At 46.0% G+C, this 16,372-nt stretch overlaps 1 protein-coding gene across 2 annotated transcripts in view; it reads left to right on the top strand.

Annotated features, from left to right (window-relative positions):
- LOC124775955 overlaps window positions 1-16,372 on the top strand; it is a 93,660-nt gene that overhangs the window by 30,954 nt on the left and 46,334 nt on the right. Inside the window, exon 4 of one of the 2 annotated variants that reach the window (XM_047250833.1) lies at window positions 13,022-13,138. The exons of the other annotated variant lie outside the window; for it this stretch is intronic. Coding sequence (XP_047106789.1) covers window positions 13,022-13,138 — 117 coding nt within the window. The remainder of the gene's footprint in view (window positions 1-13,021; window positions 13,139-16,372) is intronic. 2 annotated transcript variants of the gene reach the window in all.

Below are 16,372 nucleotides of genomic sequence, written 5' to 3'. Positions count from 1 at the left end.
ACTTTCATATGTGTTGCCACGTTCACCTAATTGTTGAAGACAGATTCCAGTGTAATGCCTGTGTACACAATAAAATCCAGAACATAACCAGTCACACAGTACAAATATTTTTATTGCAAACCTTGTTTAGACAGAATGTTCTGTTTCTAAGATAATTGCCCTTTTGACAACAAATGGCTTTAGTCAGTGCTGTGGGTAATACACAAAATTTATCAAAAATGTTTCTGGTCTTGAAAAACCTTTTGCTTTGTTACTAGCAGAGTTGTATTAAAATTAAACATTCTCAAAATTAACTGAATACTGTTGTTGGACACAATTTCATCCAAGAATGTCACTAATTTTCAGTATTTTCATGTGAGTCAAGAGCAGACAAATAGCAATGAAGATATATAAAGTCCTCAAACCCCTGTTCTTTCAGCCTGTACAATTGAGAATGCTCCGATACTGGTGTTTGTCTTGGTGTAGAAAAAATTAAAGAAATGTGCTGTTCTACCATAATCTGTATTTGTGCCTGGAGGTGAATTGTGAAACATATGCACAAATCATTCAGATGTGTTGCTAAATCGTGTGTTTGCAGGCCTTCAGTTTATGAAGAATTTTCATCCCTTGTTGAACCAAACAGATGTGTTGTACCATTTGTTGCAAATGACTCAAAATTTGTGGTTGTGCGGGGAATCATTACTACCATCGAAATGGAGCAGTTCATTCTCAGTGCAACTGGAATCTCTTGATACTTTCTACATTTGCACGATCTCATTGCTGTGCAATTTTTCTTCTTGTAAATGATTCTTCACCAGTTGGCAATAACTACAAACTAAATAAAAAAAACAACAACAAAGAACCACAGCAGCAAATGCCCACAGGGACTCCAAATGAACAGACAAATATGGAACGACTGCTCAGTGTGGAAATAAAGGCTCTATGCAAGACACTTTTAGAGACTACACACATGATGCAGTGTTATTGGAAACTGTTAAGTGCTAGAGTATAGATAAGCCACTTCTGATGTGGCAAGTCATGAATTGATCTGCTCTTCATATAAACTCACTAATTTAGTCAGTATGAATACCAGGTGACCGTGCAAAACTGTGGTTTGTAATTATGCAGCTTTCTTGATAAGTTGTGTGTGTGTGTGTGTGTGTGTGTGTGTGTGTGTGTGAATTTAGATTGTTTATCATTTGAAATGATCATGACATTAACATTCACTGAAGGATATTTAACCATTGTAGTACTTACATTGTATTTGGTGAATGGCCTCCTTTACACCTAAATATTTACGTTGTAATAGTTGATACAGATTTTCATTTGCGTGGTGGATTGGGATCGTGTGCTTGCTTTACCACACACTGTAAGGTGGCTTGTGGAAAGTAGATGTAGAAGTGTTTGTGTCAGGTACTGAAACTTCCTTAATCCTTATTATGAAGCTTTGCCCACCTCAGTATATTGGTGTCCCCTACAGAATGAAAGCCGAACCACTGGGCCGACAGAAGTCAGTATGCTGCACCTTTTTCCTCTGTTGAGCAGGATAGTTATCTTACAAGGTTTGTTTTCATTTGACATGAATTACGCAAAGTTTTATATGTCTGCATACCAGGATTATCTGTGGAATTTTTTTCACAGTTCTTGTTTGTTTTTAGTATTCCTCTTTCCCATTTTCATTCTGAATTCCATTTTGTATAAATGTCATTAACCTCCCTCCCTTTCCACCCTTCCTTCCCCTCCTACATATATATCTGTCGTGGCCTTCTTTTCAAACGGACATCTTTGTCCTTCAATCTCTGGGACATGAGACTTTTGTAACGGTTGCTTTCAAAGAAACTTCAAGCTTTGGATCACTCTCAAGTGTGTGTGTGTGTGTGTGTGTGTGTGTGTGTGTGTGTGTTTTACAACGCAGCCCTCCCCCCCCCCCCCCGCACCCTCCCCCTGTGGGTCCGGGGTACAAATAGGCCCGAGGTATTCCTGCCTGTCGTAAGAGGCGACTAAAAGGAGTTTCAACCATTTCGGCCTTCATTGTGATGGTCCCCATTGGGGTTTGACCTCCATTTTTCAAAATTCTACAGAAGTACGAGCCTTTTGGGGAAGGACACCTTACGTGGTGTATCTCCAGTCCTCAGTGCACTAAGACCTTGGCACTCGTCGTCATAACGGCGTCGTAACTGCACCCACTGTTCATCAATTTGGGCCTAAACACCTGATGGGTTGCACAAGTTATGCCCACAGTGCGTCCCACCTGCACCTACGATCATGATGGACTTTCCATGGCATCCGAAATCCAGCACGGTAGCCAGCCCATTGTGGTGGGGCCATCATGTACCCTCTAGGTTGTAGCCCCCTGACAACACAGGGATCGTACTGCTGATACCTGAGCTGCACCCTCCCCATGTAAGCCAAGGAGTAGATGCCTGTCTACCTGGGGCATCAGGACTCCTGACAACAGTCATCCTGCCAGGTGGCCCTTGCTGAGGCTGGGTGGCGCCCGTGGGGAGTGCCCCTGGTTGGAGTGGGTGGTATTGGGGCGGACGTTTCGCAGATGAAACGTCAACATGCATCAGGTCACTCCGCAGCCGCGTCTTCTAAGAGGACAGGTTCTGTCTCTGTCTCTGGTTCTGGTACTTCTGCCTTTCCCCCCTTGGCCACTCCCTGGGAGGAAGGACAGGCCCGCCGGCTTGGGGCGAAATACTTCCCCCGCTATTTAGTCTGTTCTCGGACCGATGGGGGGACGTTCGCCACCTCAGAGCCCATGTTCTCTGTACAGCATATCGAGGATCGGAGAAATTGGGGCTCTTAGTAAAATGCGTTCGGGGTCCATTCTAATAAAGACCACCTCCGCCACACAGTTGGCGGTGCTCCAGGCATGCGGCCGACTAGGGGACATCCCAGTGTCCATTGTCCCACATCTGGTGCTTAATAGGATGCAGGGGATGGTGCTCAATAGGACACGGGATTATTTTCCATCGGGACCTCCTGCTGCAATCTGATGAGGAGCTCAGGGCCAACCTGGAGCGCCATGGCATTCATTTCGTCCGGCGAGTCCAGCGCGGCCCCAAAGGTCGTCGCGTTGATACTGGGACCTTTATCCTTGCCTTCGAGGGGGATGTTCGCCCAGAGAAGGTAAAGGTGATGTGCTACCGGTGCGAAGTGCGACCTTACGTCCCGCCTCCTATGCGATGCTTTCGATGTCTGCGCTTTGGGCACATGTCGTCACGGTGTGAAGCTGAGCCTCTCTGTGGGGATTGTGGACGTCCTCTTCGTGAGGGACATACATGCACCCCACCACCTCGGTGCGTCAATTGTCCTGGCCTCCACTCGCCTAGATCTTTCGACTGCCCTGCATATCAGAAGGAGAAGAAGATACAAGAATTGAAAACCTTGGACCGTCTGTCTTATTCTGAGGCCGAGAAGAAATATGACCGCCTCCATCCCGTGATGTTGACAACGTCGTTTGCTTCGGACGTGTCCACTCCTTCCGCAATATCCTCACCCCTATCCTGTCCCCCCTCCGCCTCCTCACCCCATCCGGGGTCTATGCGTCCGCCTCCCAACTCCCTCCCTTCCAACTCCTCCTCCCTCGCAGCCCCTGCCCCCTCTGCCCCAGGGGCCACCCTTCCTCCTCCTCCTCCTCCTCCTCCTCCTCCTCCTCCTCCACCTGAGAAGCGATCCTCTTCTCAAGCGTCCATCGGGGAAACGTTACGGACCCCGGTTTCCGAGGTCCGGCGTTCCAAAAAGGACCCTGAGCGTGAGGACTTTCAATGGGTCCAGCCCACCGTCCCTGTGACTCATCGGTCTTCCAAGAAGGCCTCAAAGAAGAAGTCTTTATCCCCCTCTCCACCCCGGCGCGTTTCGTCTGATGCTCCATCAGACAGTCACTGCTCCCAGACGTCCTCAGTTTCGCCAGGATGCTCTGCTGCCAGGTGCTCAGCTGTCCTGTCGTCGGCGGACGATGCTGCCCTTCCTGTGGAACCCAGGAATGTGGCCACAGCTGGCGATGACTTGATGGAACAGGATCCGCCTCCCGACGGTTGTAGCGATGTTCCCTCGAAACCTGGCCCTCCACGGCCGTCGAGGTGACCAGCTTTTCACCCGTTTCGTTCCCCCTTTCTCTGATTCGCGATGGCTCTGTTACATTGGAACATATGAGGTATTCAATCTAATCGGGAGGAATTACATCTGCTCCTCTGCCTGCACTGTCTGCTCGTCATTGGTCTCCAGGAAACAAAGTTACCACTAACTGACCGTATTGCTTTTACTCACTATACCTCCGAGCGATCTGACCTAACCCCTGTGGACGGTATTCCAGCTCATGGTGGGGTCATGTTGCTCGTTCGGGACGATGTCTATTACCATCCCATCCCATTGACCACCCCACTCCAAGCAATAGCTGTCCGTATTACTCTTTCTGCCTTTACTTTTTCTGTTTGTACTGTCTACACTCCATCGTCATCCGCAGTTAGTCGGGTTGACATGATGCATCTGATTGCCCAGCTTCCTCCGCCGTTTTTATTGTTTGGCGACTTCAATGCCCATCATCCCCTTTGGGGTTCTCCTGCATCTTGTCAGAGAGGCTCCCTCTTGGTGGATGTTTTCAACCATCTTGATCTTGTCTGCCTCACCCCGACTTTCCTCTCGGACTCTACTCATACCTACACCCACTTGGACCTCTCGATCTGTTCTACCACTCTTGCCCGTCGGTTCGAGTGGTATGTCCTTTCTGACACCTGTTCGAGGGGATTTTACTCCTCCCTGGCGACCTTTCCGGACCAAGATTTTCTCAGCTGTGACAGTCAGGTCGAATACCTCACGGCTGTTATCATCAATGCTGCCAAACGTTCCATTCCTCGTACTACATTTTCTTCACGTCGTGTTTCTGTCCCCTGGTGGAATGAGGCTTGCAGAGACGCTATCCCGTGGTAAACCATCTGACCATGCAGATGTTGTTTTACGTGAGGCTTCATCTGACTCTTCCCCAGAGTTGATGGAGTACGATGTATGTGTGGGGCAATCATCTCGTCCCACGCCTGCCCCTCCACCTGCTGCGGTCTCCCCGCCCCGTCAGAGAGACCGGATGAAGCTGCTACCCCGAACATAGATGGCTCCCATACTCCAGTGGAACTTGCAAGGGTTCAGGACGCATGTGGAGGAACTTCGTCTACTCTCTCGGGGTAGACCACTGTGTCTTTGTCTCCAGGAGACGCATTTCCATCCATCATACTCCCCTGAGATACGAGGCTATACACTCCACAAAAAGGACGACCTGCGTGGAGAGAGAGCTAGAGGAGGCGTAGGTATTTTCGTCAGGGCGGACTACCACTCCTCGCCTCTCTCACTTACGACGACTTTACAGGCCGTCGCTGTGTCCGTGCACGTGCGTCATCCATTGACTGTATGTTCACTTAGTTGCCCCCACATGATGCTCTTGATGAAGCGGCCCTCACCGACCTTCTTACACAGCTCCCCCAGCCATTCATTATTTGTGGTGATTTTAATGCCCACAATGTGCTTTGGGGCTCTGCAATTACCTGCCCCAGGGGTAGAGCGATTGAGAGGCTTCTCCTGTCATCCTGTGCCTACTTGCTCAATGGAGGACAGAGTACTCATTTCTGCACGGCGACTGGGTCGTTCTCTGCCATTGATCTCTCGCTTCGCTCTCCAGCTCTTGCCGCCAGTGCTCACTGGGAAGTGGTTGCTGTCTTGCACGGCAGTGATCATTTCCCAATCTGGATTCACCTGCCAGATGGCGTGGGGCCCAAAAGGAGACCACCACAATGGGTGCTCAGTGGAGCCGACTGGACACTTTATAGCCAGTTGGCCCACTTCGAACACTGTGCGAATGTTGAGGTGTGGGTGGATCATATTACCAAAACGGTCCACCACGCCGCTGCAGCATCCATTCCACAGTCCACAGGCCACCAGAAGAGGCCACCTGTGCCTTGGTGGAGTGCCGAATGCCGCTCTGCAATCAGGACCAGGCGTGCGGCTCTGCGCGGTTCAAGTGTCGGCCGACTGCTGAGAATCTTGCAGCCTTTCGGGTGGCGAGGGCACGATGTTGCCGCATTATTCGTGAGAGCAAGAAGAGGTCGTGGCAAACGTTCCTGAACACCATTAATCGTTCCACCAAAAGTTCCATTGTGTGGGACACCATCGGGAGAATTTCTGGCAGAGGAGGGAGGTGCCCCATAGCTGCTGTAATGACTAACGGCACTCTCCACACAGATCCGCGAGACATTGCCCAGACTATGGCGGCGTATTTTGCCACAGTTACTGCAACAACCAGTCAGGATCCAGGTTTCCAGCGCCATAGAGCGGTTGCTGAGAGATGTAGTCTGAACTTCCAGTCCACCTCTCATGAAGTTTACAATTGCCCATTTTCTATGTGGGAGCTGGATTCTGCATTGTCTGGAGCTCGTGACACATCCCCTGGTCACGACAGGATCCACTACAGTATGCTATGGCACCTCACAATGCGCAACAGAGAACTCCTCCTCGCACTTTTTAATGACATTTGGGCGTCGGGTCACTTTCCTGACGCGTGGCGTGAGGCAGTTTTAATCCCTTTTTTAAAACCTGGGAAAGACCGCACGACCCCAAGTAGCTACCGTAGTATTGCCCTCACTAGTTGCATAGGGAAGACCTTGGAGCGGATGGTCAACCGCCACCTTGTCTGGATGTTAGAATCCCAGCAACTCCTTAGTCGCTTTCAGTGTGGGTTCAGGAGTTTTCGTTCCACCTTCGATAACCTTGCCCTCCTGGAGGCGGCTATACAACAAGCTTTCCTCTGCCGTCATCACCTTCTAGGTGTATTTTTCGACATCGAGAAGGCCTACGATACCACTTGGAGGTGTCTCATCCTGGAGCAGCTTCACGAATGGGGTTTTTGTGGTTGTCTTCCTCCTTTTATTCAGTCTTTCCTCTCGCCATGATATTTTAGATACCAAATTGGTGACGTCCTGTCTGATTGCTTTGAGCAGTCGAATGGTGTCCCTCAGGGTAGCGTTTTAAGTGTGACTCTCTTTGCCATCGCTATTAATAGCATTACGTCCATAGTGGAAAGTCCTGTCCAGTGTTCTTTGTTTGTGGATGATTCCTCTTTGTTCTGCTCTTCTTCAAGCCTTGCAACGACAACTCTTCAGTTGCAACTTACGATTAGGCGTTTGGATGACTGGGCGCAGAAGAGTGGGTTTCAGTTTTCCACAGAGAAGTCTGTATGTGTTCTTTTTAACCGTTCTCGTTCGATTTTAACCTTTCCTGAGTTGCGGTTGAGGGACACTATTCTTACTTTTACAGACACGGTGAGATTTCTGGGGCTCATTTTTGACTTGAGGCTCACGTGGTTACCTCATCTTAAAGACCTGAAACGGCGGTCGCTTCAGGCTTTAAGTATTTTAAAATGTCTTAGCCACAGTACGTGGGGAGCTGACAGGACTTGTCTGCTCCAGTTTTACAGGACATTTGTGCGATCTCGGCTCGATTATGGGTGCGCGGTGTATGGGTCTGCGAGGCCTTCTTACTTAAAGATTTTGGATGTTGTCCACCATGAAGGGCTTCGGTTGGCCACTGGGGCATTCCGAACTAGCCCCATACCAAGCCTCTGTGCAGATGCAGGTGAACCGCCACTTCATATGCGGCGACGGCTACTTACGGTACGGCAGGCGTATAAAATTTTGTCCACACCATACACACCTGCATACCATACTGTTGCTCAGCCTCCTCTGGCACGGTTATTTCATAACCGGCAACGTGCGACGCAGCCCTATGGGGTTCGCGCACAGGATTGCCTCGCTGCGATGTCTATGGCTGGTCTTCGTGTTTTACGTCGCGGTTGGAGCGGATCTCCACCTTGGCTCCTCCGGAGACCCAAACTTATTTTAGATTTGACTTGTTTTAAGAGGGATGGCACGCCAGATTTTACATTCCAGTCACTGTTTTTTAACATTTTAGATGTGCATCACGGTTTCACTGTCGTTTACACTGATGGCTCCAAACAGGAGAATTTCCTTGGCTGTTCTGTGGTGTTCCCTGCTCATGTTACCCGGATTCGCCTCCCTGCTGAATATACCGTTTTCGCAGCGGAGCTCCACGCGATCCTGAAGGCACTGGAGCAGATGCATCGTGTTCGGAGCGATCGATTTCTTCTCTGCTCCGATTCTCTTAGTGCCTTACAATCACTGCAGAACCTGTACCCGACTGAGGAGATGGTCCAGCTGATACATGACCAACTGTACTTGCTCCAACAGCGGGGTAAAGAGGTATCCTTCTGCTGGGTGCCTGGTCATGTCGGCATATGGGGCAATGAACAGGCTGATCAGGCTGCCAAGGAGGCCTGCAGAGAGCAGGATGTGGTCCAGTGTCCTATCCCCTTGCAGTCAGTCATCGCTGCACTCCACAGGAAGTGTATGGAGTTGTGGGAGGGCAAATGGCTGGTGGTGACGGCCAATAAACTGCGGTCGGTCAAGTCAACCACTCAGCCGTGTTAAGTTTTGTGATGTGTCTGGACTCTGGCCTAAACTTTTAGGCTGGAGGTTTTAGTGTGTTGCAGAGTGGCTGACTCCTCCCTTTTTTCCTTGCGGTCAGCCAGCCACTTCCATCTGCTACATTGTTTTAGCTCCCTCTACCATTTTCTTCCTGTGTTGTCCATATTTTACTGCTGACGCCCTGCTTCATCCCACGCTTCGGTGTGGGTGAGCACATATTTTTCAATGATTGTTCCCCGTGTTTTATGTTCCGTTTTATGTCAATGTTCTGGGTTTTTTTTTTTTTTTTTGACAGTCGTCTCACTATGATACTGAACGGACGCTGAAGACCTTGCTGTCATGCGCCCACAAACCCCTCTACTACTACTTCAGGTAATGAGGTACTTGTGGATCCTGTGGATGTCTCCAATGCTTTCGGCTGCTTTTTTGCGGGGGTTTCAAGCTCCGCCCATTACCACCCTGCCTTCCTTCCCAGAAAAGAGGCTCAGCAACCTTCCTTCCACTCGCTGAATCTGGAAGATTATAATGGCCCCTTTACCATGCAGGAACTCGAACGTGCACTTGCACTGTCCCGGTCCTCTGCTCCGGGGCCAAATGCCATTCACGTTCAGATGCTGACACACCTTTCTCCGGCAGGCAAATGCTTTCTCCTTCATACCTATAGCCGCGTCTGGACCGAAGGTCAGGTCCGCATGCATTGGCATGAGGCTGTCGTTGTTCCCATACCCAAACCCGGGAAGGATAGAAACCTTCCTTCTAGTTACCGCCCAATTTCTCTTACAAGCTGTGTCTGTAAGGTGATGGAGCGCATGGTTATCGCTCGGTTGGTTTGGATTCTTGAATCTCAACGGCTACTTACTAATGTTCAATGCGGCTTTCGTTAACGCCGCTCTGCTGTTGACCACCTTGTGACCTTGTCGACGTTCATCATGAACAACTTCTTGTGAAAGCGCCAAACGGTAGCTGTGTTCTTGGATTTGGAGAAGGCTTACGATACCTGTTGGAGAGGAGGTATCCTTCGCACTATGCACAGGTGGGGCCTACGTGGTTGCCTGCCCCTTTTTTTTTATTCATTTTTAACAGATCGAATGTTTAGGGTACGTGTGGGTTCCGTATTGTCAGACGTCTTCCTCCAGGAGAAAGGAGTGCTTCAGGACTCCGTTTTGAGCGTAGCCCTTTTTGCCATAGCGATCAATCCCATTATGGATTGCATTCCCCCTAACGTCTCCGGCTCTCTTTTCGTCAATGACTTCGCGATCTACTGCAGTGCCCAGAGAACATGCCTCCTGGAGCGCTGCCTTCAGCATTGTCTTGACAGCCGCTACTCATGGAGTGTGGCTAATGGCTTCCGGTTCTCTGAAGAGAAGACGGTTTGCATCAACTTTTGGCGATATAAAGCATTCCTTCCACCATCCTTACATCTCGGTCCCGTTGTTCTCCCCTTCGTGGAGATAACGAAGTTTTTAGGGCTCTCACTGGACAGGAAACTTTGTTGGTCTCCGCATGCCTCTTATTTGGCTGCCCATTGTACACGTTCTCTTAATGTCCTCAGTGTTCTTAGTGGTTCATCTTGGGGAGCGGATCGCACTGTCCTGCTTCGATTATATCGGTCCATAGTCCGAGCAAAGCTGGATTATGGGAGCCTCGTCTGCTCGGCCATCCCTCTTACGCCATCTCAACTCCATCCATCATCGGGGGTTACGTCTTGCAACCGGAGCATTCTATACCAGTCCCGTCAAGAGTCTTTATGCTGAAGCTGCCGAATTACCATTGACCTACCGGTGCGACGTACTGCTTTGTCGGTATGCCTGCCGGCTGTCATCAATGCCCGACCACCCCTCTTATCAATCCTTCTTCGACGATTCTCTCGACCGTCAGTATGGGTGGTATGTCTCTGCCCTGCTGCCCCCTGGAGTCCGGTTTCGTCGCCTGCTTCGACAATTGGATTTTGCCCTCCCTACCACCTTCAGAGAGGGTGAGAGCCCAACTCCACCTTGACTCCAGGCTCCGGTTCACATTCATCTTGACCTCCGCTCGCTCCCGAAGGAGGCTACTCCGAATGCAGTGTATTGCTCACGGTTTGTCGAACTTCGTGCGCGACTCGCCAATAACACCTTTATTTACACTGATGGCTCCAAAACTGACGATGGTGTCGGCTGTGCCTTTGTCGTCAGGGACGTCACCTTTAAATACCGGCTCCTCGACCAGTGTTCCAGCTTTATGGCCGAGCTTTTTGCTCTCTCTCAGGCCGTTCAGTATGTCCACTGCCACCGCCATTCTCCGTATGTACTCTGCTCTGATTCACTCAGTGCTCTTCAGAGCCTTGGAGCTCCATGTCCGGTCCATCTCTTGGTGCAAAGGATCCAGCAGTCCCTCCATTCTTTTGCTGATGATGGCTCTCCTGTTACCTTTATGTGGGTTCCAGGCCGTGTAGGAGTGCCTGAGAATGAGGCTGCTGATGCTGCGCCCAAGGCTGCAGTCCTCCTGCCTCGACCAGCCTCCCTTTGTGTCCCATCATCTGACATTAATGGGGTTGTTTGTAAGAGGTTTGTGTCATTATGGTGGGACACTTGGTTGTCACTTCAAGAAAATAAGCTTTGGGCCATAAAACCGTTCCCAACAGCTTGGACAACCTCCTCCTGACCATCTCGGCGAGAGGAGGTCATTTTGGCCCGGTTGCGGATTGGGCATTGCTGGTTTAGCCACCGCTACCTGCTATCTGGTGACCCCGCCCCGCGGTGCCCTTGTGGTAATGTATTGACAGTCCGCCATGTTTTATTGTCGTGTCCCCGTTTTAATGAATCTTGTGTTGTCCTGTCTCTGCCCTCTAACCTACAGGAAATTTTAGCTGATGATGCTCGAGCAGCTGCTCGTGTTCTTCGTTTTATCACTTTGACGGACTTATCCAAAGACATCTAACTCTTTTATTTATTTTATCTGTGTCCTTGTAAGAACTTTCTGCCCCCCCCCCCCCCCTCCCCGCCCCCGAGTTTTCCCAGATTATACGTGCACGTACATTTGTGACTGGGCGCTGATGACCTCAGTAGTGAGCGCCCTAAAACCCCACAAAAAAAAAACCCTCTTGCTGTTCTTGTGAATTTTGTAATGGTGTGTCAATAGTTTATATTTATCGTTTTTGAGTAATGTTCCCATTTCTTCGGGGATTCTCCCCACCACTCATTATTTAATGATCTGAGCCGATGTTATATTTTCTATTAACTGAGACATGTTGGAACAATTTACTTACTCTTTTTATAAGATATAATTAATGATGTGTTTCTGACTTTAAGCCTATCAAATGAAATTAAATGGTTGTGTGGTATTAGTGGGCAGTGGACACTCTATGGAGTTGGAGTAGTAGTAGATTGGTGTTTAACGCCCTGTCGACAACGAGGTCATGAGAGAAGCAGCACAGGCTTTGTGCCCTTTCAAAGGAACCATCCCAGCATTTGTCAGCAGCGATTTAGGGAAATCACAGAAAACCTAAGTCAGAATGGCCAGATATAGGTTTTTATGGCTTTGTTTATACACCTAGTGCAGGGCTTTATTTGATGTCACTTCAGCAACTTGTGTGTCTATGATGATAACACAACGCCCAGTCCCTGAGCAGCTAAAATTTCTGACCTGGCCAGGAATTGAAGCCAAGCCCCCTGCATGACAATGAGCTGTGCTGACCACTCAACTACAGAGTCAGACTAGCCTGTCATATGTATAGGTGTTAGGATTTATGTTTAAAACTGGATTTTCAGTTGTACATGTTTTCAAACTGTCTGTCATGTCAGTAACATTGATCGTTGGTTCTCAGTGCGTGGGCAGTAGTGCACTTATAGGTTATTTCCCTTCGATGCTTTGAGCTCGCTTATAGTTAGATGATCATTCTTGTTGATGACATTTTGCAGATGTGAGAAGAAGTCATGTTACTGATAAATCTTGAAACTGTTACTGCGCAACAAAAATACACAACCTAATGACCCCTATAGTGAGGGTAACTTAAAATTCTCTGCTTGCAGACTTTCTTGCGCCATACTTTTTTCAGCGCTTTTTATCAAGTCACGTGGCATTTTAAGTAAGGCCCTTAACACTCTTTCCAGTGTAACGGGATTCAAATACTGCTACTCCCATAGAGGTTGTTTTTCTATGCATAGGTGAAACGCTGGGATGGCTTCTTCGAAATGTTCATTGTTCTCCACCTTTGCACCTTTACTGTGTGACACAAGATTAAATGTGCTGCACAGTATACGTTAGGAAGGGTAAAATTAGTTTTGTCCACCCTTACACTACCAAAGAAGCACCTTTCAGCACATGAATGGGGTTTATTTTTGTTTTTTCAGACTTTATAATTGTGGCTTAAGAATGTTAAGCCAAATGCTTTAAACTGGGCAATCAACTTAAAATTATAGGTCAGTATGTATTAGGAAATGTTAAATTCCGTAATATTGTTTCATATGTTTTCAGATTTTAAATGAATTTGATTACAAATTGTTCACTTGTAATTTTTCTGAGATGACAAAGAATAGGATTAAGCGTGATGTGTAATAGGGAAATCTGAACAGGAGGTTGGTCGTCGAGGCCGCAAACGTGGCCGGAGGGAAGAATACTGGGATGTTTGGGACTGTGAGCAACTCAAGCGCTCTGCTGCTGTGGAATGCCTCATGTCTGCTTCTGATCAGGTTTGATTCAAAGCCCTTTTTTTTTTTTTTTTTTTTTTTTTTTTTTACTGAGATAACAGAAGCTTGAGTTGACACATTTATTTTGTATCTTTTGGTGTGGCTATTTTGTTTTCTGTTGCCTGCTTTTCGCACTTGCCTGTAGTAACATGGCTGCTATTACATTGAAGCTTTCTGTTTGTCATTATTTGTTTGTAACAGTAATTCATGCTGAAAAGAAATTGTAGTAGTTTGAAATTTTAGCTGTTGAGCACCTGATTTCTTGCCTGAAAGAAAGGTGATGCATGAAACTTCTATGCAACTGTGTACAGAACTTAGTATTGTTTCTCATCCAACTGTCTGTTACATATGACCTTTTGTCTGTAAGTGGGATAAAAACATTTAAGGTACTGAAATGTCATAGTATTTACTTTTGTGTTATAATGCGTTACTGTAACAAACTAGGCAACACTTGGTATTCATAGATGATTTCCAACCATTTTTTGCCATGTTCATAACCTTGGTAAAGAGATCATTTTAGTTCACCTTAATATAGAACACTGTCCTTCAACCCCTCTCTTCCTTCTGCATCATAAAGAAATTCCAGAAAGGCTTTTTATGCATTTGAAACTTGCACACACATTACTATTTCTTTGTAAAGTCTAATAAAGGTGGTATTAGATACACTAACTTCAAACCAAGTAACAACTTTTTATTGGTTAAAATGGGCAAACACTTGAAGTTTTATGTTATTGTATAGCCCAATCAGTCAAACTTAGTGGGTTAAAACCCTTACACGTAGGTCAAGTCACAAATGCACATATATATATTCACAAATGCATATGTATATATTTGGTGACAGTGCTGATAATAGAGTTTTAGAATGACGTAACACCAACGTAATTATCATAGTCATCCTTGATGTCGTGTAATTTAGTCATTCTAATATGAATTGCCAGAGTCTGCTTTACTAACACCGTGGACAACGGCAGCTGCTTGATTGTAGAATATGCCCATTGTTAACATTAAAAATCTGAATTCTCTGTAGAACCAAGGCCACTCAAGATAATGATTTAAAAGTCAATGTTATACAGGTTTTTAAGAGTGTCTGAACTGAAACTTTTCGCTACTTAAGACGCCATTCATCTACAAAAATTTTAAAAATGCTCCATATCCGGAGGTCTAGTGCATTCACCACCCCCCACCTGCTCATAAACTGCTATATGGGTGCTCTTGTGTAGAACTATCCTGTGAGGATCAAATAGGTCTTCTAACATCTGGTACAAAAAGCTTGTAATTTCCTGTTAATCATTTGGACTTGATTATCTGAAAATCAATGGATTGACTAATACTTGCTTGTCCTGAACTTGGGAGAATTACTTATTTATTAGCAGGTAAAAAAAAGAGCTCACAGTAGGAGTTGTGGCCTTAGTGTATTGTTATTGCTGTATACTATAAGAAATAAGAAGAAATTTTTAGCGTTTTCTGTGCAGTTCAATATAGAAAGCTTTTAATGTAAGCTAAGTGTCTAATGTAACTGCATAATACATAACATTTCCCCTGTTTATGGGAATAATTTTTTAAATGTTTTGTAAGAACAGTACCCATTGGTGGATCATAAAAAGCTACCATAGAATCTTAAGATTGTAGTTTTTAATATACAGATTCTTCAGTCATATCATACAGACAGTTTCTCTCTGAAACAGTGCTCAAGTCTCTTTTGCGGTTAAAATTTGTTAGGCAGAATGTTGGGGCCAAATAGAATGGTGAATCTTAACATAGCCTAGAATCTGCTGAAAAATGGAGAAAACAACTAGTCTTAAGGAGAATGAGAATATAGGAAAACAATGGTGCTGTTGAACAGAGCTCTAAAAATTATTCATAAAGCTAAAGGAACACCACAGAAGGAAAGTTTTAGTTAATAGATGCACTTTTCAATGTTGTAGAGATGGAAAAACTTTTGCTTAAACTTTTCATGTTGAATAAACTTGCATTAAAATAGTTTTTGTTTTCTGTTTAGTGTAGAGGTGTTCAGAATGCTTTCCATATTGTTATAAGCAAAATCATGCCTAAGCAAAATCATGCCTGCTTTTGTGCACTTTGAGTATCACGAAGCAGGACCTTGCATCTAGGAGCAAACAGCGTGTTTAACAAATTTTGTGTACCATATCACGTGCTATGGACACTGTTGATACATAATGGTTTAAATATGTCACCAAAAGATATAATAAAGTGAAGTTAAAAGTGGTGACTGGTGGTAGACTCACTGACCTTTGTCTATCAATTTCTGTACCAGAAAAAAATTGTATGAAGATATGCCTAATCATCAAGGAAAAGTTTACTGGTCATGCATCTTGCTGCATCCGTGTTGCTAGTGAACATATTCTAGTAGCTCCATCAGTGTGTGACAGAGAAATTCATAGTAATGTTCATCATATGATTATTCATCAATATAGGAAGATCTGACGACATTTATCATGAATGAATCAACACTTCAATGCTCTGTATGTGCTGGTTTGTTTGTCTTGTTGACATGGGAAGTAGGTGTTTTCTTCTGACCAGTAATAAGCACTTTGAATATTTACATCACCACTAAATTGTAAAATGGTTTTACCATTCCACAGTATGACAGTCATAGAGTTACGGTTTTACTTTAAAACTATGTACAGAAGTCAATTTTGGCATGGGAATATCTTAGTTTATTGCCTGATGAATATGGATGTGATACCGACATAAGCTACTATCATCTAGAATTATCCAGGTGGCATTTCTGTTGACACTGGAATCCTCTCTGTTCTCTATTAGAGTATGTTTGTGGAGACATTGTGTGCTGGTTGCATCTGACCACTATTCCTAATCCATGACTCCAGTCGTCAAGAAACTTGTGATCTATATGGATGATACTGATACCATTCTACAGAAGCATGGTATATTCTTAGTTGATTATTGCAACATCATTTGAGTCTCATAAGCATATCAGATATTCTTCGTTAGTTTGTGCCATTACTGATAGAATAGCATAAACTGAAAATCACAACAGTAACCGTTGAAAGTGTACTTGGAAAAATCTAGTGGAAATGAAAATTGTGCTAGCTAGTGCAAGCAGTTCCCACTCGATTTGCTTGAGTGGAGGGGCACATTGCCTGGCTGCCTTCAGAACTGCAAGAATCGTTAGGTTCCATTTGCTAATGTAGTATTCAGTTTGCTTACTTCACGTTCCAGTGGCTTCCAGACAGTATAAGGTTTGCTATTGTATTT

The sequence above is a fragment of the Schistocerca piceifrons genome, chromosome 1, assembly GCF_021461385.2.
Source record: "Schistocerca piceifrons isolate TAMUIC-IGC-003096 chromosome 1, iqSchPice1.1, whole genome shotgun sequence".
Taxonomy (NCBI): domain Eukaryota; kingdom Metazoa; phylum Arthropoda; class Insecta; order Orthoptera; family Acrididae; genus Schistocerca; species Schistocerca piceifrons.
The sequence above is the reverse complement of the archived record's forward strand: the minus strand, read 5'-3'. Positions and strand labels throughout refer to the sequence as shown.